The sequence below is a fragment of the Scomber japonicus genome, chromosome 18, assembly GCF_027409825.1.
Source record: "Scomber japonicus isolate fScoJap1 chromosome 18, fScoJap1.pri, whole genome shotgun sequence".
Taxonomy (NCBI): Eukaryota; Metazoa; Chordata; class Actinopteri; order Scombriformes; family Scombridae; genus Scomber; species Scomber japonicus.
The window spans coordinates 31,093,072-31,114,251 of record NC_070595.1 but is presented as its reverse complement, the minus strand read 5'-3'; the positions used below and the strand labels follow the sequence as shown (position 1 = coordinate 31,114,251).

The following is a 21,180-nucleotide window of genomic DNA, read 5'->3' as shown; positions in this document are numbered from 1 at the left end:
TCTCTTGTATTTCTGAAGGGGCGAGTCCAAATCACAGGAACAGGTTCCTCTCTCTCTCTCTCTCTCTCTCTCTCTCTCTCTCTCTCTCTCTCTCTCTCTATGGGCCCGCCCCTCCCTGACCTGCCAGTCTCAGCTTGCACCCCCCCCCCCCCACCCTCTCTAGGCCCGCCCCTCCCTGACCTGCCAGTCTCAGCTTGCCCCCCCCCCCTCCCTCCCCCGCCAAAGCTCCTGCCTTCATTCACTTCCTGTTTGGCAGCAGTCAGTCCTCCCTGCAGCTGTCTGGCGCCCTCTGGCTGCACTCAGCTGTTACTGCAACATTCAACACAAACATTCACTAATGTGTTTTCAGTTTTTGGACTTTTTCTCTAATCTTTGATTGTTGCTGAAATATTGGATCATTTGAACATTTACTGAAATGAAAGCATGTGAGAAGTTTAGAGGAAGAATCAGTATTTGGTGGAGCTGTTAACAAGTACCTCTAACTGTACTACAGTAAAGTACTAGTACCTCTAACTGTACTACAGTAAAGTACTAGTACCTCTAACAGTACTACAGTAAAGTACTAGTACCTCTAACTGTACTACAGTAAAGTACTAGTACCTCTAACAGTACTACAGTAAAGTACTAGTACCTCTAACTGTACTACAGTAAAGTACTAGTACCTCTAACAGTACTACAGTAAAGTACTAGTACCTCTAACTGTACTACAGTATAGTACTAGTAGCTCTAACAGTACTACAGTAAAGTACTAGTACCTCTAACTGTACTACAGTAAAGTACTAGTACCTCTAACTGTACTACAGTAAAGTACTAGTACCTCTAACTGTACTACAGTAAAGTACTAGTACCTCTAACTGTACTACAGTAAAGTACTAGTACCTCTAACAGTACTACAGTAAAGTACTAGTACCTCTAACTGTACTACAGTATAGTACTAGTAGCTCTAACAGTACTACAGTAAAGTACTAGTACCTCTAACTGTACTACAGTAAAGTACTAGTACCTCTAACTGTACTACAGTAAAGTACTAGTACCTCTAACAGTACTACAGTATAGTACTAGTACCTCTAACTGTACTACAGTAAAGTACTAGTACCTCTAACAGTACTACAGTATAGTACTAGTACCTCTAACAGTACTACAGTATAGTACTAGTACCTCTAACTGTACTACAGTAAAGTACTAGTACCTCTAACTGTACTAGGCAAGGCAGTTTTATTTATATATGTGCTTTACATAAAACAGAAAAACATGCAATTTGAGAAACTTAAAACATACAATTAACCCCCCCCCACCCCCCCATAATAAAAACAAAGTACAGAAAAATAGAAAGACATAAATAAAATGATTGCAGCATAAAATAATAAATTAGCTTTAAAATCATTAAAAGGACAAAGAGTGCAAATGAAAGATTAAAATGTAAAGTGCTTTAAAAGAGCTCAATCATAAGCTCAGGAGAAGAGAAATGTTTTTAACCTGGATTTAAAAGTGTTCACTGTTGGGGCTGATTTCAGTTCTGCTGGTAGTTTGTTCCAGTTGTGTGCAGCATAACAGCTAAAAGCTGCTTCACCATGTTTAGTTTGAACTCTGGGCTCAACTATCTGACCTGAGTCAGTAGATCTCAGAGCTCTGGGTTCAACTATCTGACCTGAGTCAGTAGATCTCAGAGCTCTACTGGGTTTATATTCTACTAACATGTCATTCATGTATTCTGGACCTAAACCATTCAGTGATTTGTAGACCAGTAGCAGAACTTTAAAATCTATTCTATAGCTGACTGGGAGTCAGTGTAAAGACTTTAGAACTGACTGGGAGCCAGTGTAAAGACTTTAGAACTGACTGGGAGCCAGTGTAAAGACTTTAGAGCTGACTGGGAGCCAGTGTAAAGACTTTAGAACTGACTGGGAGTCAGTGTAAAGACTTTAGAACTGACTGGGAGCCAGTGTAAAGACGTTAGAACTGACTGGGAGCCAGTGTAAAGACTTTAGAACTGACTGGGAGCCAGTGTAAAGACTTTAGAACTGACTGGGAGCCAGTGTAAAGACTTTAGAACTGACTGGGAGCCAGTGTAAAGACTTTAGAACTGACTGGGAGCCAGTGTAAAGATTTTAGAACTGACTGGGAGCCAGTGTAAAGACTTAAGAACTGGAGTAATGTGCTCTGATCTCTTTGTTCTGGTTAAAACTGGAGCTGCAGCGTTCTGAATGAGCTGCAGCTGTTTAATGCTTTTTTGTGGGAGTCCAGTCAGAAGACCGTTACAGTAGTCGAGTCTACTTGAGATGAAAGCATGACTCAACTTCTCTTGGTCTGTTTGGGACATAAAACCCTTCACTCTGGATATGTTCTTAAGCTGATAGAAGCTGTTTTGGTGATTGATTTGATGTGACTGCTGAAGGTCAGATCTGAGTCTATCAGCACGCCAAGGTTTCGGACTTGGTCCCTAGTGTTTAGAGAGAGTGACTCGAGATGTTTACTGACAGCAATCCTCTTCTCTTTATTGCCAAAAACAATGACCTCAGTTTTGTCCTGATTTAATTGAAGGAAATTTTGGTTCTACAGTAAAGTACTAGTACCTCTAACTGTACTACAGTATAGTACTAGTACCTCTAACTGTACTACAGTATAGTACTAGTACCTCTAACAGAACTTCTAATTAGCACCACCAGGAAGCAGGAGGCTGGTGGTTACGGCAGTAAATCAACCGGTAGTCCTCCCTGGAACTCTCTTGGTGCAAAGCCAAAGAATAAATCATCGCTTCCTTTAGATATGTGGTCAACATGTGAGCTGCATAGAAACTGGAATACTGATGAGGTGCAGCTGAGAGTCCAGGTGAACAGGGGGGGGGCAGACCGGTGCAGCTGAGAGTCCAGGTGAACAGGAGGGGGGCAGACCGGTGCAGCTGAGAGTCCAGGTGAACAGGAGGGGGGGGGGGGGCAGACCGGTGCAGCTGAGAGTCCAGGTGAACAGGAGGGGGCAGACCGGTGCAGCTGAGAGTCCAGGTGAACAGGAGGGGGGCAGACCGGTGCAGCTGAGAGTCCAGGTGAACAGGGGGGGGGCAGACCGGTGCAGCTGAGAGTCCGGGTGAACAGGGGGGGGGGGCAGACTGTGACACAGAGCCTCACAACGATATCACAATGTTTTGAGGTCATTTGCAATAACAATAATAACATATTTATGACAGTATAGAATAAAACACTTTATCAGTGCAGCATGGAGAGCTGCTTCCATTGATGACAGACTACCTCATTCTAAATGTGGATCTATGACCACAAGGTGGCAGCAGCAGCATTATAGTGCAATATATCACAAAAGTAGTCAAGGTAAGACAAGGCAGTTTTATTTATATAACGCATTTAATACACAATGGCAACTCAATGTGCTTTACATAAGACCTGTAGGTAAGTTAAGGCTGTCCCATCAACTGTGTGTTGTAAAGAGCTGTGCTTTCAGTCAGCAGCTGTTCACGGTAAAAGTTTAGATCAAACTGCATCAGAACATAATACACTTCCAGACTACAGAGTCAAAGGTAAAACTGGTGTCAGGTTCCTCTGTGTTTATCAGGGTCGTGTCCGATGCTTCACCCTCTTCCTGCTCCGATGAGTCATTTGTTTACACATCACCAGCTGTTAGTATCTCCTCCTCTGTGCATTCACAGCCTGGTTGTACTCAGTGGAGTGTTTTCTGAGCTAGCAGATGTAAATGCCTGACACTTTTTTTATCATGTCAAAATGTAAACCGGTATCATGGCGGCTGCTGTGATACGGCACAGCTGTAAACGCTGGGAGGTTTGGTGGAATGATTCTGGTTGTCTTGGTGTTACGATGCTGCTTCATCAGTGTTACAAAAGTGTTGTTGGACCTGAAGGAAGTCCATGAAAACATGGTCACCTCCGTCACATGATGTCATCTGAGCGAAGCGTGGACTGTAAACTCATGGAGGATGTTTGGGTGTGGAAGGAGGAGCTGCCACTGGAGAGAGAGGAGCTGCCACCAGAGAGAGAGGAGCTGCCACCAGAGAGAGAGAGGAGCTGCCACCAGAGAGAGAGGAGCTGCCACTGGAGAGAGAGAGAGAGAGGAGCTGCCACCAGAGAGAGAGAGAGGAGCTGCCACCAGAGAGAGAGGAGCTGCCACCAGAGAGAGAGAGGAGCAGGAAACAGGGAAACACGGGGGGGGGCAGAGACCTAGTCAGAGCCCTGATGCATCACTTCTTCCTTGGTGCCGCCTTCTTGGCTTTGGGCTTTGCAACCTTTTTTGCACGAAGTGGAGGAACCTTTTTGGCTGCTCTCTTGGTCACTGCAGACATCTTGCCCTTCGTCTAGGACTGCTTAGTGGTTGGTGTCTTTGGTTTCTTGGCTGCAGGTTTCTTGGCTGCAGGTGTCTCAGCTGCAGGTTTCTCGGCTGCAGGTTTCTTGGCTGCAGGTTTCTTGGCTGCAGGTGTCTTGAGCTCCTTAGGTGCAGCAGATTGTGTGGCTGCAGGTTTTTTGGCTGCAGGTTTCTTGGCTGCAGGTGTCTCGGCTGCAGGTTTCTTGGCTGCAGGTTTCTCGGCTGCAGGTTTCTTGGCTGCAGGTGTCTTGAGCTCCTTAGGTGCAGCAGATTGTGTGGCTGCAGGTTTTTTGGCTGCAGGTTTCTTGGCTGCAGGTGTCTCGGCTGCAGGTTTCTTGGCTGCAGGTGTCTTGAGCTCCTTAGGTGCAGCAGATTTCGTGGCTGCAGGTTTCTTGGGTTTTGGTATGGCGAGCTTCTCAGCTTTAGGAGTGGTTTTCTTTGCTTGCTTCTTGGCCTTGGTGTCAGCTTTCTTGTTCATCTTTAGTGCCCCAGTCCCTTTGGTCTGGACCAGAGTCCCTATGTCCACCAGGCAATTGATGGTGGTCATGATGCGGGCGTTGTTTTTGTCCACATCGTAGCCTTGGGCAACCAGAGCCTTACTGAGGGCAGGTATAGACGAGCCTCCCCGCTCCTTGGATGCAGCCACCGTTTCTACGATGCGTTTCTACAATTCAAACAGATCACAGATAAATGTTTTATTTAACTGTAATCATAAATGCAAATATCTTGATTCATGTGGTCCTGGGTGTAGATTTATCTTGAGATCATATTTCTGTCTCCTCTAACTTATAAACTAAGTAAAGTGCAGTATTCATCATTAACATTCATTCCATAACTCTTACCTTCTCAAGTCGCCTGTTCTTCGGTTGAGCTTCAAAAGAAGGAAGAAACAGTCAGTTGCTGTTCTCTGTGCAGCAGTTCTCTTTTGTTTTGGTCTCATTTTATTAACCAATTAATTTACATTTATAAGAAGCAGACTTTAAATGACAAACTTAATTTCAAACAAGTACCTCAAAATAATATTAATACTAATAATAATATATTTATAATTTCTCTGGCTGCTGTAGTTTTGATTCAGTTCAAACTGATTGTTGTGATTTTTATATAAAAGTGACATTTATTCAGATGAGACAGCAACATTAAACATCCTGAACATTTCCATAAAGAGCTGCTGAAGCATTTTACCTCCTGGGTTGAACGGTGAGAGCTTCAGAACCAGGTCCTCTCTGTTGATCTTCTTTAAACATTTTATGGTCTTATCCACCGCCTGCTGGGGGAAGCTCTGCACCAGCAGGTCCACTGTTTCCCGCCTGTCGGCCGTCTCCAGTTCGCAAACTGGGATTTTTGTGGAGCTTTCCAAAGACCATTTCAGTTCTTTGAAATGGTCTTCTTTTAAACTTTGCAGAGTTTTCAAAAGCCGATCTTTTAGTTGTGCGACCTCATTTTCCCTGTTAGACACAGAGAACATTTTCATTGTTCCCACCAGATGAAAAAGTGATTGATTTCATCAGAAATAAAAAACAAGCCACACAAACACACTCACACTCTTCACTCTTCATTGACCGTGAAAAAATAGAAAGAGAGAAATAAAATGCTAGAATAGAGCATTAAATATAAGATTGCAGCATAAAAGACTGTTGACATTGTTTGGTGTAATATTTCCCTGGAGATGAAGTCAAACTGCTAATGTGTAAATGTTGTATGTTTTATCACCAGCTACCTGCTAAAGAATGATAAGGTTGTCTGACTGTTGTTAGTTATTGGTTTGATAGATGGGTTAATAATAATTACTAACATACAACAGTCACATCACAAGTAACCAAACACATCAGGTTGGTTTACATGTGAAGCTGCAGGAGGAGAAGCAGAAAACTAATAATACTGAGTCTAACAACTGTGCCGGTTCACATAGTTGTGCTCTGCACCGTAGAAAAGCTGCTGCAGAGATTCATTCAAACAGGAAATGCCTCCTCTGTGTTTCCCGCCAATAACTTTACTCCTCTCAAAGAGTTCATGAAGCCGAATTACAAGTTTAAATTAATTACAAAGAAGGAGAAAACATAAAAAGGTTGTTGATAACTCACGGAGGGTTCTGCATCGTTTGGCCGGTGTGAAGTTGCGTCAGCCTGGAAGCGGAAATGATTGTTTAACATCAAACCTCAAACCTCTGTTTCCACCAAGCGGTAACCTCCAGCACTGACGCTGCCGTTCCCTCCTCCGCTGAAACATCTTCCCAGGCTGAGGGATGTGGGTCAGAGTACGGCTGTCTCACTGTCAGGACAGTGTTTGGTTGGAGAAAGATGTTCAGTTTCTTCTAACGAGTTTGTTTGTGCTCCTACAGCTCCCATGATGCTTTGCAATGGTCAGAGACCTGTTGGAGTCAGGATGGCTGCTGCCCCCTGCAGGTCACACATTGTTACTACAACACTCATTATTTCTACAGCTGGTCTGATTAATAAGAATATTATTAATATCTGTGGATGATCCCAATACATTTAATATTATTCATGTACACATTATTTATATTTAACATAATAATTACAAAGTGTACATTACATGATAATATTATAATATATATAATAATAATAGGTCAATAGTGCAGTGTTAGTGTATTTAGTGTTTGATTTTAGGTTGAAACGTTTTACCAACAGGTCTGTGTTCAGTCTTTACTGCTCTGTGTGATAAACTGATGCTGTCATATGGTGCTATATCAATAAATGTGGGAATGAGAATAAAAAATATAGTTTCTTATCAACATTTATAATAAAACACAGAAGAATCAATCAATCAATCAATCAATCTTTATTTATATAGAGCCAAATCACAACAAAATTACACTTTAATTTAAAGATACCCAACATTCCCAGATGTGTGTCTTTGTTGTTGTTTTTTTTTTTGGGGGGGGGGGTTACAGACTAAAATCAGCAGTATTGAATCTGTTTTGTTAAAGTAATGCATCATCAATCAACTATTTATAGAAAAAGTAATAAACGTATAAAACAAAAATCAGACATCACAGTTTCAAGGTTCTCTGAATGAAACAATGAATGTGGTGTTTTATGTGAATATTTACAGATTTCTTTATGACTCAGTGTGAACACAAAGTTTATTAAATGAGGAATTATTCCATAAATCATCTTGAAATAAAGCAAAACTCTGTCAGCCATCCAGTAGAAGAAACTGGATCTCATGTTTCAACAGATTGTTCTCTAAAACTAAAATTAAACTGAAACATAAAAATAAAAAAGGTTCCTTCACTCAAGCTATGGTTCGATGCTCTCTTGCTCAGTTTTGACCACAAACAGAAACGATGTCTAACCAAACACAGCTATAAAAGCTCTCTGGAGGACTGTGTCTGCATACATGTCTGATGAACATGTCATTGTAGTGTCATTGACGCAGCAGGCATACTGCTGCTTCAGATACTCCTGGTCAAGCTTCTTCTCAGTAGAACTGTCACCCAGGCAGGCAGTGAGATGGACGGTGGCTTTAAACCTGGAGAAGAAGAGCACCAGAGACAGAGCCAGAGTGACGATGAAGAACGGGACTATTTTTAAAGAGCTGCTTCCTGCTGGGAGGATGAACGGGACGATGATGCGGTTTCTTCCTGAATGACCATGTTGTTCTTTGGGAGACTCAAATCTTTTCCAAAAACCATCTTCTGGTGGTTTCAGAGGACTGAGTATGATGTTGGGAATCCTTTGGTCTCCAGCCTTCTTCATTGAGTTCCAGCAGTCGGGTAGTTTGGTGGGTTGATGTTTTTCATCAGGAACTCCACAGCCTTGTCCTGGCCTACAGTAAAACTTTCTGTGTTGAGGCTTTATTCGTCCCGTAGCGACACCGTACGCTACATCGGCATCGATGGCACAGTTCCAGGGAGAATACAGGATCACATCTGTGATGGAGGACCGAGGCAGCAGACAGCTGGCTGGGATCATTGAGTTGCTGATGCATCCATGTGCAACAAAGGTGATGTGAACACTGTTACTGTGATTCTTCTTTTCTTCCTCATCGATGTGTTTCTTTAGGAAATGAAACATGTCCACCAGCTGGGAGAAAACAGGAGACTCTGAATTCTCTCTCAACCATCTCTGAACAGTTTCATCCTCACAGTGTTCTTTTGCAAAGTCAGTCAAAGTCTTCTTGTCATCAGAGCTTCTGTTGGTGTTTTTAACTGAGCGTTGTACTCTGGCTAACTTCTCAAACTCATTTCTGTTGGAGGAATAGAACAAATATTTTAAAATGAATAATCACTTCTTATTATGCATCTTAAATTATTGTTCAGATGTTTCTGTTTAATAAATTCTCATTTATGTTAAAACATGAAGAAAAAACTTTAACATGTTTCAGGCTTAAGAAAGTCTGAGGAAAGAAACAGTTACATCTTTTTCATCATTAAACTGAACATAATGTTCATTTTCAGACTCACTTGATTCGGCCCAGGTCTTGTTTCTCTTCAGAGGCCTTCTTTAAGGCTTCAGCGTTTTCTCTCAGACCCCGACTGGCCTCTGTCTCACAGTTATTCTGAACCAGGTTTTTAACATCAAAAATCAGCTCAGGAACTGAAAATATAAGTCCAACTGCTCCTCCTCCCACCTGGAAACATAAAACATGAAAGCACTTTTTTACTGATACTGACTGGTTTGGTTGCACTGAACCAGATTCTACTGAATTATCAGTGTTGTTGATTATTTAACTCTTGGGATGAGTCCTGATATTTTGACCCTAATATCATAAACATTTAAGATGTGATCATGTCATCAGAAGATCAGAGGAAATACTATAGCAGTGCTTGGAAGAGCACAGCAGGGGGCGCTGTGTTCACAAAATGAGCAATTGATTAGAATAGCAGAACAAAAAAATAAACAGTGAGAGCAAATTTGAAGGTTTATTTGTTAAAGATGAAAATGTAGTAAACCTGTTCCTGTCTCCACTTTCATTAATGACAGGTAACAGTGATGGTTTGACTTAAAGCAGCAGGAGGAGTTGATCTTGTTCTTGTTAGTAAAACAAAACAGTGAAAGTCACACTTGATATTAATGTGCTTCATGTCAGTTGCAGAATCAATCATCTCCCTGCTGTTTCTACCTCTGAACTGCAGCACATTTAAATATAATCCTAAACATATCTCTTAATTTAAAAAGTCTGTCTTTGATACTCACACGTCCAACTGCCTTTGCTGCTGTTTTTGTTCCCACAGAAGCGACCAACGTTGTTAATCCTTTTGACATGATTGTTTTCGCAGATTTCTTAGCTATTGATTTTATAACGAACATGGAAATCAGACCCAAAGCTTTTCCTAGAAGACTACGTGCTGTGCCTGTCCCAGAGATGTTTTTTTTTGACAAAACAGATAGCATGTCACACAGATTTATTTTGTCATTCAACACCAGTCCACTGCATTTGGCCATCGCTCTGAGGATTTGCTCCACAACGTAATCTTCAGGAGGAACATCATCTTCATCACTGCAGGCAGCAGCCTGTTGTTGCTGCTTCTTTCCTTCCTCTGCCAGTAAGTTCACAAGTTTCTGGATTCCCTCTTCAAGGTCCTGGATCTTCTTTAAATTCTCTTGTGTGTCTTTCATGGCACGACTTGATATGACAGCATTGGTCACTTCTGAACCAACACTGGTAGCTACACCAAGCCCTGAGACGATTCCTCCTGTTATAGCTAGAACAGGTATTGCTGCTCCTCCTGTGAAGATGGTTAGTAAACCTGCTGTTGTCATGGCTGCTGCACCGGCTACGGATGCAGAGCTACCCATTGTCTTACTGATGTTTACATTCTTCTTTAGCTCCTCCAGCTCTTTGGCCAGGTTGTCCATTTTGTCTGCACATTCCTTCTGTAGCTCCACAAAGGAGTAGATCTTAACAAGAAGCTTATCAGCAATGTTCATGTTGGGAACCCTCTGAAAGGTCAGCAGGTCTACAAGAATGATAATACATTATCATAAAAAGGCATTAAATGGCAATATTTTCATTTAGAAACAAACAAGCCCCAGAACATCTCATCCTCCTCCATCATCCTTAACCCTGTACACACTGCTGACCTATGACTGCACAGCTCACTATCTAACCAACCACATAGTGAAGTTAGCAGATGACCCAGTAGTAGTGGGACTCATTACTGACAACAAGAAGTCAGTGTAGAGGCAGGAAGTGGATGAACTGGAGAAGTGGTGCAAAGTTAACAATCTCATCATCAAGCTGAACAATGCCTTCCTGCAGGAATTCTCTGCCTTCTTAACAACCTTATGTTCTGTGTCCCCAAATGTTGTAATGCTGGGTGATTTTAAAATTCACTTGGATAACATCAACAATGCCTTCACAAGAGACTTTACTTCATGCCTTGACAGCTTTGGAATACAGCAATATATTGACTTTCCAACACACTCCAAGGGACACATTCTCGACCTAATCTGCTGTTCTGGTGTAATCCCTCATAACTGCTGTGCCTCAGATCTGGGTTAGGGTCTCAGACCACAAGTTAATATCCTGCAACATCAACCTACGACTATCCAAGACTATTATGCATCGCTCTATCACATTCCGAAACATTAAACATATTGACTTGTTGGCTCTCTCCAATGGTATTGATGACCTACCCAGCAGAGAAAATGTATCCACCACAGATGAACTGGTATCCCACTACAATGATGGACTTCATGGACTGCTAAATACTCTTGCACCTCTGAAAAATAGGTCTGTTTCTTTTACCCACTCTGCTGCTTGGTTTACACCAGCACTACGCCAGCTCAAAACTAAAGGCCGTCGCTTGGAGCGCCTCTATATTAAAACCGGCCTTGCAGTTTACAAAGAAATGTACCATAATCACATACTCCAATACAAGGATGCTCTTTCCTCAGCCAAGACCACATACTGCGCAACTTTAATCGGGACAGCTGATGGGAACACTAGAGCCCTATTCTCAACTCTTAACAACATTCTGAAACCACCTGATGCTCTACCACCTCATCTACTCACAGTTACACAGTTCTAAAGTCTTTACACTGGCTCCCAGTCAGCTCTAAAGTCTTTACACTGGCTCCCAGTCAGTTCTAAAGTCTTTACACTGGCTCCCAGTCAGTTCTAAAGTCTTTACACTGACTCCCAGTCAGCTCTAAAGTCTTTACACTGGCTCCCAGTCAGTTCTAAAGTCTTTACACTGGCTCCCAGTCAGCTCTAAAGTCTTTACACTGGCTCCCAGTCAGCTATAGAATAGATTTTAAAGTTCTGCTACTGGTCTACAAATCACTGAATGGTTTAGGTCCAGAATACATGAATGACATGTTAGTAGAATATAAACCCAGTAGAGCTCTGAGATCTACTGACTCAGGTCAGATAGTTGAACCCAGAGCTCTGAGATCTACTGACTCAGGTCAGATAGTCGAGCCCAGAGCTCTGAGATCTACTGACTCAGGTCAGATAGTTGAGCCCAGAGCTCTGAGATCTACTGACTCAGGTCAGATAGTTGAGCCCAGAGCTCTGAGATCTACTGACTCAGGTCAGATAGTTGAGCCCAGAGCTCTGAGATCTACTGACTCAGGTCAGATAGTTGAGCCCAGAGTTCAAACTAAACATGATGAAGCAGCTTTTACACAACTGGAACAAACTACCAGCAGAACTGAAATCATTTTTAAATCCAGGTTAAAAACATTTCTCTTCTCCTGAGCTTATGATTGAGCTCTTTTAAAGCACTTTACATTTTAATCTTTCATTTGCACTCTATGTCCTTTTAATGATTTTAAAGCTAATTTATTATTTTATGCTGCAATCATTTTATTTATGTCTTTCTATTTTTCTGTACTTTGTTTTTATTATGGGGGGGGGGGGGGTTAATTGTATATCTTAAGTTTCTCAAATTACATGTTTTTCTGTTTTATGTAAAGCACATTGAATTGCCATTGTGTATGAAATGCGCTATATAAATAAAACTGCCTTGCCTTATGCACACACAGTATGCACTCATTTATGCTTGTGCACACGCAAACACACACAGGTTTTGGCCATTACCAATTTTGTCTGCAAAATCCATATCTACTTCTAACAGTGTAAGAAAAACTAGACCTACTAGTCACAAAATACAGGGGTGGGCAACATACAATTGTAAATTGAAAAAAAAATGTACTTGAAAAAAGTAATAATAATAAATATCAAACAATGAACATCATAAAACATAGTCACCGTCTATAAAGTGCAAACATACTTACAATAAGTAAACCTCTTTGGACAGATTCTTTCTATGAACAAACACATAGAATAACCATAGAAGCTACAGTGTTAGTTAATCTGAGAGACTTTGCTAACCAGCATATCTTGTGTCAACACTATAACATGATATGTGCAGTTATAGCTGTGCAGAATAGGAAAGAACGGGAAAAACAATCAAAACTGTTTTTCTCTCAACTTTTCTTCTTCCCACTTTTCCTTTCCTTTGCAGGCTAGATACGACTTTGATGCATTACTGCCTCTCAGGTTTAAGGTGGGACCGCAACTCAAAACAAGAGTGCGGTTTACATTCAGCGTCATGGCCTGCCTCTGACTGATTTTCTATTGGCTGTCTCTGGGATTTCCAAAATAAAGTATCATGAAGGAAACACTCAAACTTTGAACATTTCAGGTCCTTTACATTGACTTCCTGTCCCACGTTGAATCCATTCTAACATTTTAGTGCTGACTAGTTTAGCAGCTCCAAACTCTTATTAAGAACCTTTTGTCGATCTGCTGTTTAGAAACGTACTAAAATATTATCAGTAATAAACTAAAGTCACATTTAAACTGGAAATGTAATGTAATGTTGTCATCTTACCTGCTTTGGAGCATCACAGGTTCAGTTTATAGAGAAAATATTCACGTCTGACTCAACATTCAGCTTTTATGTGCTGGAAGAAGAAGAGGAGGCAACTAAAGAATCCTGTGTTTCTATTGGCCGATCACTGTCAGGTGCTACACAGGTAAAGCACCTACACGTGAAAGTGAAACTGCTGCAGTCTCATCAGTACTCTGGTAATCCCTGGGATTTCCCAAAACACATCAGGACTCCACATAAAACATCTCAACAACAAAAACTTAATATTTAACACATATTTAATGTTTGTGTGACTCCAGAACATTTTCATTTGGATTAAACAAATTCTCTCTGGAAGGAAAAGCATGCTGATGTTTAGAAGATATATTTATCATGTTCACCATCATAGTTTAGCATGTTAGCATGCTAGCATGCTAGTTTGGGGTCAAGCCAGATCCAAATGTAGTTTATGCTTCCCAGATTACGCTTGTTAACAAAATATGGAGGAAATGTTGCTCATTAACAAATCAGGCAGTTAAATGTTGAGACTAAACATATCTGAAAGAGATGAATTATGTTTGATGTTATATGAATTATTTTAATACATCTGAAGGATGATTAAACTTAATGAAACGTCTGTGTTTAGAGATGCACAGCTGCTGGTTCAGGTTCAGATGGAGGTTGTTAAGGTTAAATATTAAAACATTAGAAGATAAGAACCTTTATTGCCATTTACCGCTGTGCAAGGGTTAGGGTTAGCAATAAAAACAAAAAACAGGATTTTTACACATATTTAAACTTTTATTCAAAGACCAATAATTTTCCTGTCTCAGCAAACACAACGGCTCCGTGTATCATTCAATGCTAACGTTGACTAATTAGCACTAAACACAAAGCACAGCTGAGATGACGTCATTTTTAGGTGTTTAAGGAAACGACTGATGAAGACGATCTGAGAAACATGGACGTGTTAACAGGCTTAACTTGTTGACTAAGTCTTACTTTCTAAAAAACAGCTGATAATATTTCTTCCTCAGGTTATAACTAAAAATCCCAGCTCACCTTTGACTGTCATAAAGTATTTATGAGTTCTTGTAAATCAGCTGGTTCAGAGTCTCTGAGCTGAAATCAGAAGTAAAGAAGCTGGATTTTATTTTTTAATCACTTTCACAGAACGTTTGTAAAATCTGAACCATGACACTCTCCCAGCATCTTAACCTGGGGGGGGAGGGGGGGGGTCATCCTCTAACCTGAACACTGTGGTTATTATTGTTGCCATGGCGATGACAGTGGCCTAACTTTTAAGAAGTAGTAACTTTAACCCCCAGCACATGTTTCTCTAACTTTAACTAAGGGATCATTATTTAACCCAAACTATCAGTAGCAGTGTAAGAGTAAAAGGTATAGCATGTGTTTTACAGTAGAGAGTTCAGTCAGTGTGTGTGTGTGGGGGGGGAGGTGGTAGTCAGCTGTGTCCTGTTTGTTAACAGGTGAGTTATGCATCACTGATAATACAACAGACACACCTTGTTGAACTAGTTTCACTTTCTAAAATCCATCTGATAATATTGTTCTTCAGATTATAATAAAACATCCCCGCTGACTTCTGGAAGTATTTGTGAGTTCCTGTAAATCAGCTGGTTGACTGTCAGCGAGTGAGTTCGGCTCTACAGACTGAACCCTGATCATCCAGAGACACGTTCACTGCTGCTACATGACATCATTTCCTCTTTTGTTCCTTTAGTTTTACTCATAAATACAAACTCATGATCTGTGCTGGATCCAAATTCTACTCAGTTGAACTGGTTTTACTGGCGCAGGCCTCAGACAGACATCACAGTGTTATATACAGGTTTACTGGTGAGAGTCTTCTTCCTCTTACAACTCTAATTGATCTGTATACAGTACATATCTCCTGTGAGCTCTCTAGTGCATTTTATTTTACTGACTTTGGGGCAACTTATCCTATCAATGAACTCTTTCTGATCTGTTATGTTTTCTAATTTTATTTTATTTTAATAAATAGTTTAACATTATTTAAATAACTCTGTGTTTGAAAGGTGCTATAAAATGAAGCAGCCTTGCCTTCTTACTGTTAAAGAGTAACTCAAACTCATAACTGACATCATAGTGACATCTGGTGGACAATTAAAGTTATTGTTACTGTTTGTTGGTAAACTGCCTTTTAAACACCAGAGTATTATTATACACGTTAATAATAGTTCAAGTTATTTCAGTTTAAATTGAATTGTTACTAATACCAGTTTAGATTATACTGTTTACACACTGTTATACAACATGTGTGAGCTGCATGAGTCAAACCAGTTTATGTTTTATTAGCAGCTTAAAGTTGTTATATATAAGTTGTAATATCACATTTTCATCCTTTTTTCTACTTACAGTTATGTAAGGGAGGCATGTGTTGTCTGTTGTGGGGGGGGGGGGCATCTGGAATAGTCTTCCCTCCACAATAAGATGCTATAGAAGGCCCCACATTTTATCACAACAATAAAAGTACAGGAAATAAATACCATTACAATGTAAACCCCCAATAAGACCACTAACACAGACATACAGTGTGTATAGTATTGTATGTATGTATGGTGTATATATTGTTATAAATAGTAAAATCTGATCAATAAATTAAAATCTTACGGTTTGAACAAAAAGCTGGTCAGCAGTATTGAGGCCTGATATGGACATTAAAACAATAAATAAATAAATGAATAAATAATAATGATTTTTTTATGCATGTAGTCACAAAGTTACACATTTTCTAATTTCGTTATTAATTTATCTTTGTTATATGTTTATTTACGCACGTTTGTTTAATTTTTTATGTTAATTAATCACACATATGTCTGAATTTATTTATTTATTATAATGTAAAACCTTCAAGCTGAATATTAAACATGTAACACAACTCTCCTGAGCTGAAACACAGTGTTATTCTTTATTTGGTTTCCCTGTGAGGTGTCACTTCCCAAACATTTAACCATTTTATGAATTAAAAAAAATAACAGTTAATGTGCTTCAAAGAGTAAACAAATCTTTCTTGGCTTAAAAGGTTAGTTACTGCAAAAATGTTTTAATATACTTATTTATTAATTGATTCATTTTCTCATTTATATTCTCCTTTTCTAGAAAACCCACATCATACATCCATGTCCCAGTGTCTGGACGACTGAAAGGTCAGACTGAGAAATCAACCACATGTTTGAATCTAAACACTTTCTCACCTAAATAAACATCAGAAACTCATTTAGAGACTAAATAACAGAAATAATACCAGCTAGTGCTCAAATCATCAACAAAAATTTCTTCAAAGTAGAAAAACTTCTTCACTAAATTTAAGTTTGATGCTTTCTGGTTCAGTTTTGTCCAGTTTGTACAACATGAGGAAGAAGTCTAACTGGACTGTAAACTCTCCACAGTTTGTCCTGTCTGATGTGGTGGCCAGTGATACAGGAGCTCCAATGTGCTTCTCCCTTCCTCTTCACCTTATACACCACTATCTATATCTATCTATGTTTAAATCCAGACTGTCAACTTTAACGTCTCAAACATCAAACCTGCTGCTCGTCATGAAGTTGTTTAATATTCTGAGCTCATCAGGAAACACCGAAGCTTCAGCAACAAAACAACACAATCAGCTTTAAGATTTTTATTGAGAAAGTCATCAAACAGTCACATGATGTCACATGATGTCACATGATGTCACATGATGTCATCTGATGTCACATGATGTCATCTGAGCGAGGCTGTAAACACATGGAGGACGTCCGGCTGCTGTGAAGACGTGGTTACCGTGGCAACCCCGTTATCTCATGTCCCCTGAGCAGACAGAGAGCGAACAGGTCAGTGACGAAGCATCTTTCTCACTTTAAACGTATTTGAGCTGAAACAGGAAACAGAAAAGCCACGAAGAAGAAAGCAGAACATTTCTGAGCGTTTCTTTGTTGGTCATGTGACCGTTACCGTAACCCTAACCCTGAAAATCACAGACTGAGCCTTTAAGGTGCTTTCATTTCCTCCCAAAGAGAAAATAATGTTGATTTAATAGAAACACACCTCGCTCACATTCTGCTGTACAGACTTCCTTTAATCTCAACTCTGCTGTTCTGAGTAATCTGCAGATATTTAATGGTTCATTTTATACAGACGTTGGTCCAATTGGTACAAAATATATAAAAATAAAAACTTTAACAGAAAACTCAGTTTGTAGTTTGTGTGTAAAACTACAAATCAGCAAAAGACGTCAATATCCTGCTAATTAATTAATTAATTAACAGTTAGACAGCAGCTACGAGGAAATTACTGAAGAAAACTAATATATAAATATATTGTTTAATATAACCATGAACTGTAGTTTTGATTCAGTTCAAACTGATTGTTGTGACTTTTATATAAAAATGACGTTTATTCAGATGAGACACCAACATTAAACATCCTGAATATTTCCATAAAGAGCTGCTGAAACATTTTACCTCCTGGGTTGACCTGTGAGAGCTGCAGCACCAGGTCGTTCCTCTTGATCTTCTTTAAAAATGTCACGGTCGCTTCCACCACCTCCAGGGGGTATTTCTTCATCAGCAGGTCCACAGTTGTCTTCCTGTTGGCTTCTTCCTGTTGGACTTCTGTGATTATTTTGGAGTTTTTTAAGAACCACTTGAAATTCTCAAATTCTTCTTTTCCCAAGTTGTCCATTATTTCCCCGAGCGTGTCGCTCATCTCTACGTTCCTGTTAAAGACAGAAACATTCAGAGTTTTATTGTCTCCACCAGGATGAGCTCACACATACACACACTGTTCATGAATAGTGTCATACAGGTCTAGAAACATGGTGTAATCAGTCTCTGAGTCTGTGTTCCAGTATCAGGCCTCTAATGTTAGTAGAACCAATCACAATAACTTCTGGGTATAAAACAATATGACAGTGAGGAACAACTGGGATTAACTGTGAAGAGAAAGACGTTAAGTCTTGTGGTTTAAAGAGACTTTCAGTGTGTCTCACACTTCATTCAGTTTAATTCAGTTTAAAAAAGATAAAATAAACAATTCAAAGAATGATAAGGTTGTCTGACTGTTGTTAGTTATTGGTTTGATAGATGGGTTAATAATAATTACTAACTTACAACAGTCACATCACAAGTAACCAAACATATCAGGTTGGTTTACATGTGAAACTGCAGGAGGAGAAGCAGAAAACTAATAATACTGAGTCTAATAACTGTGCCGGTTCACATAGTTGTGCTCTGCACCGTAGAAAAGCTGCTGCAGAGATTCATTCAAACAGGAAATGCCTCCTCTTTGTTTCCCACCAATAACTTTCCTCTCAAAGAGTTCATGAAGCCGAATTACAAGTTTAAATTAATTACAAAGGAGGAGAAAACATAAAAAGGTTGTTTATAACTCACGGAGGGTTCTGCATCGTTTGGCGGGTTTGAAGTTGCGTCAGCCTGGAAGCGGAAATGACTGTTTAACATCAAACCTCAAACCTCTGTTTCCACCAAGCGGTAACCTCCAGCACTGACGCTGCCGTTCCCTCCTCGGCAGAAACATCTTCCCAGGCTGAGGGATGTGGGTCAGAGTACAGCTGTCTCACTGTGGTTCAGGACAGTGTTTGGTTGGAGAAAGATGTTCAGTTTGTTTTAATGCTTTTAGTGACGACATACATGTAAATAATATACAGTATGAACGAGTCCAGCCTCTTTGTGGTTTATAATATGACGTAATGTTATTTTCTTTATCAATGATTGATGTCAAATAAACAGGAAAAGACGATTCTCTTGTCTAAACAGTGAAAGGTCATGTTGAGTTCATTCTCCTGGAAGTTATAATGAAAAGGTTTTTTGCTTCTCATTAAGACTAAAAGCTATAACTGCCCCCCCCCCCTGTATCCAGTGTTGGATCAAAGGCTTTGAGAAGTGTTTTAATGTTGAAGCAGATAAAAACATGAGTTCATAGTTCAGATTTGATATCAGTCACATTTATAACGTTTAGATCTTTGCTCTGCGTGTTAAATAACATCACACAGTCTGTGCTCCTACAGCTCCCATGATGCTTTGCAATGGTCAGAGACCTGTTGGAGTCAGGATGGCTGCTGCCCCCTGCAGGTCAGACGTTGTTACTACAACACTCATTATTTCTACAGCTGGTCTGATTAATAAGAATATTATTAATATCTGTGGATGATCCCAATACATTAAATATTATTCATGTACACATTATTTATATTTAACATAATAATTACAAAGTGTACATTACATGATAATATTATAATATATATTATAATAATAGGTCAATAGTGCAGTGTTAGTGTATTTAGTGTTTGATTTTAGGTTGAAACGTTTTACCAACAGGTCTGTGTTCAGTCTTTACTGCTCTGTGTGATAACTGATGCTGTCATATGGTGCTATATCAATAAATGTGGGAATGAGAATAAAAAATATAGTTTCTTATCAACATTTATAACAAAACACAGAAGAATCAATCAATCAATCAATCAATCTTTATTTATATAGAGCCAAAGCACAACAAAATTACACTGTAAAGATACCCAACAAAGTAATGCATCATCAATCAACTATTTATAGAAAAAGTAATAAACGTATAAAACTAAAATCAGACATCACAGTTTCAAGGTTCTCTGAATGAAACAATGAATGTGGTGTTTTATGTGATTATTTACAGATTTCTTTATGACTCAGTGTGAACACAAAGTTTATTAAATTATTCCATAAATCATCTTGAAATAAAGCAAGGCAAGGCAGTTTTATTTATATAGTTCATTTCATTCATTCATTTCATACACAATGGCAACTCAATGTGCTTTATATAAAACAGAAAAACATGTCATTTGAGAAACTTAAAACATACAATTAACCCCCACCCCCCCATAATAAAAACAAAGTTCAGAAAAATATAAAGACATAAATAGAATGATTGCAGCATAAAATAATAAATTGGCTTTAAAATCATTAAAAGGACATAGAGTGCAAATGAAAGATTAAAATGTAAAGTGCTTTAAAAGAGCTCAATCATAAGCTCAGGAGAAGAGAAATGTTTCTAACCTGGATTTAAAAATGATTTCAGTTCTGCTGGTAGTTTGTTCCAGTTGTGTAAAAGCTGCTTCATCATGTTTAGTTTGAACTCTGGACTCAACTATCTGACCTGAGTCAGTAGATCTCAGAGCTCTGGGCTCAACTATCTGACCTGAGTCAGTAGATCTCAGAGCTCTGGGCTCAACTATCTGACCTGAGTCAGTAGATCTCAGAGCTCTGGGCTCAACTATCTGACCTGAGTCAGTAGATCTCAGAGCTCTGGGCTCAACTATCTGACCTGAGTCAGTAGATCTCAGAGCTCTACTGGGTTTATATTCTACTAACATGTCATTCATGTATTCTGGACCTAAACCATTCAGTGAATTGTAGACCAGTAGCAGAACTTTAAAATCTATTCTATAGATGACTGGGAGCCAGTGTAAAGACTTTAGAACTGACTGGGAGCCAGTGTAAAGACTTTAGAACTGACTGGGAACCAGTGTAAAGACTTTAGAGCTGACTGGGAACCAGTGTAAAGACTTTAGAACTGACTGGGAACCAGTGTAAAGACTTTAGAGCTGACTGGGAACCAGTGTAAAGACTTTAGAACTGACTGGGAACCAGTGTAAAGACTTTAGAGCTGACTGGGAACCAGTGTAAAGACTTTAGAGCTGACTGGGAGCCAGTGTAAAGACTTTAGAAGTGACTGGGAGCCAGTGTAAAGACTTTAGAACTGACTGGGAACCAGTGTAAAGACTTTAGAGCTGACTGGGAACCAGTGTAAAGACTTTAGAGCTGACTGGGAGCCAGTGTAAAGACTTTAGAACTGACTGGGAGCCAGTGTAAAGACTTTAGAACTGACTGGGAACCAGTGTAAAGACTTTAGAGCTGACTGGGAACCAGTGTAAAGACTTTAGAACTGACTGGGAGCCAGTGTAAAGACTTTAGAGCTGACTGGGAGCCAGTGTAAAGACTTTAGAACTGACTGGGAGCCAGTGTAAAGACTTTAGAGCTGACTGGGAGCCAG

At 39.7% G+C, this 21,180-nt stretch overlaps 1 protein-coding gene across 1 annotated transcript; it reads right to left on the bottom strand.

Moving 5' to 3' along the window:
- Positions 1-4,200: 4,200 nt before the first annotated feature.
- On the bottom strand, positions 4,201-5,796 carry LOC128379400 (transcriptional regulatory protein AlgP-like). Its single transcript, XM_053339016.1, is given in 3 exon segments — positions 4,201-4,986; positions 5,165-5,193; positions 5,508-5,796. Coding segments are annotated over 3 exon segments (1,104 nt in total).
- Positions 5,797-21,180: the final 15,384 nt, after the last annotated feature.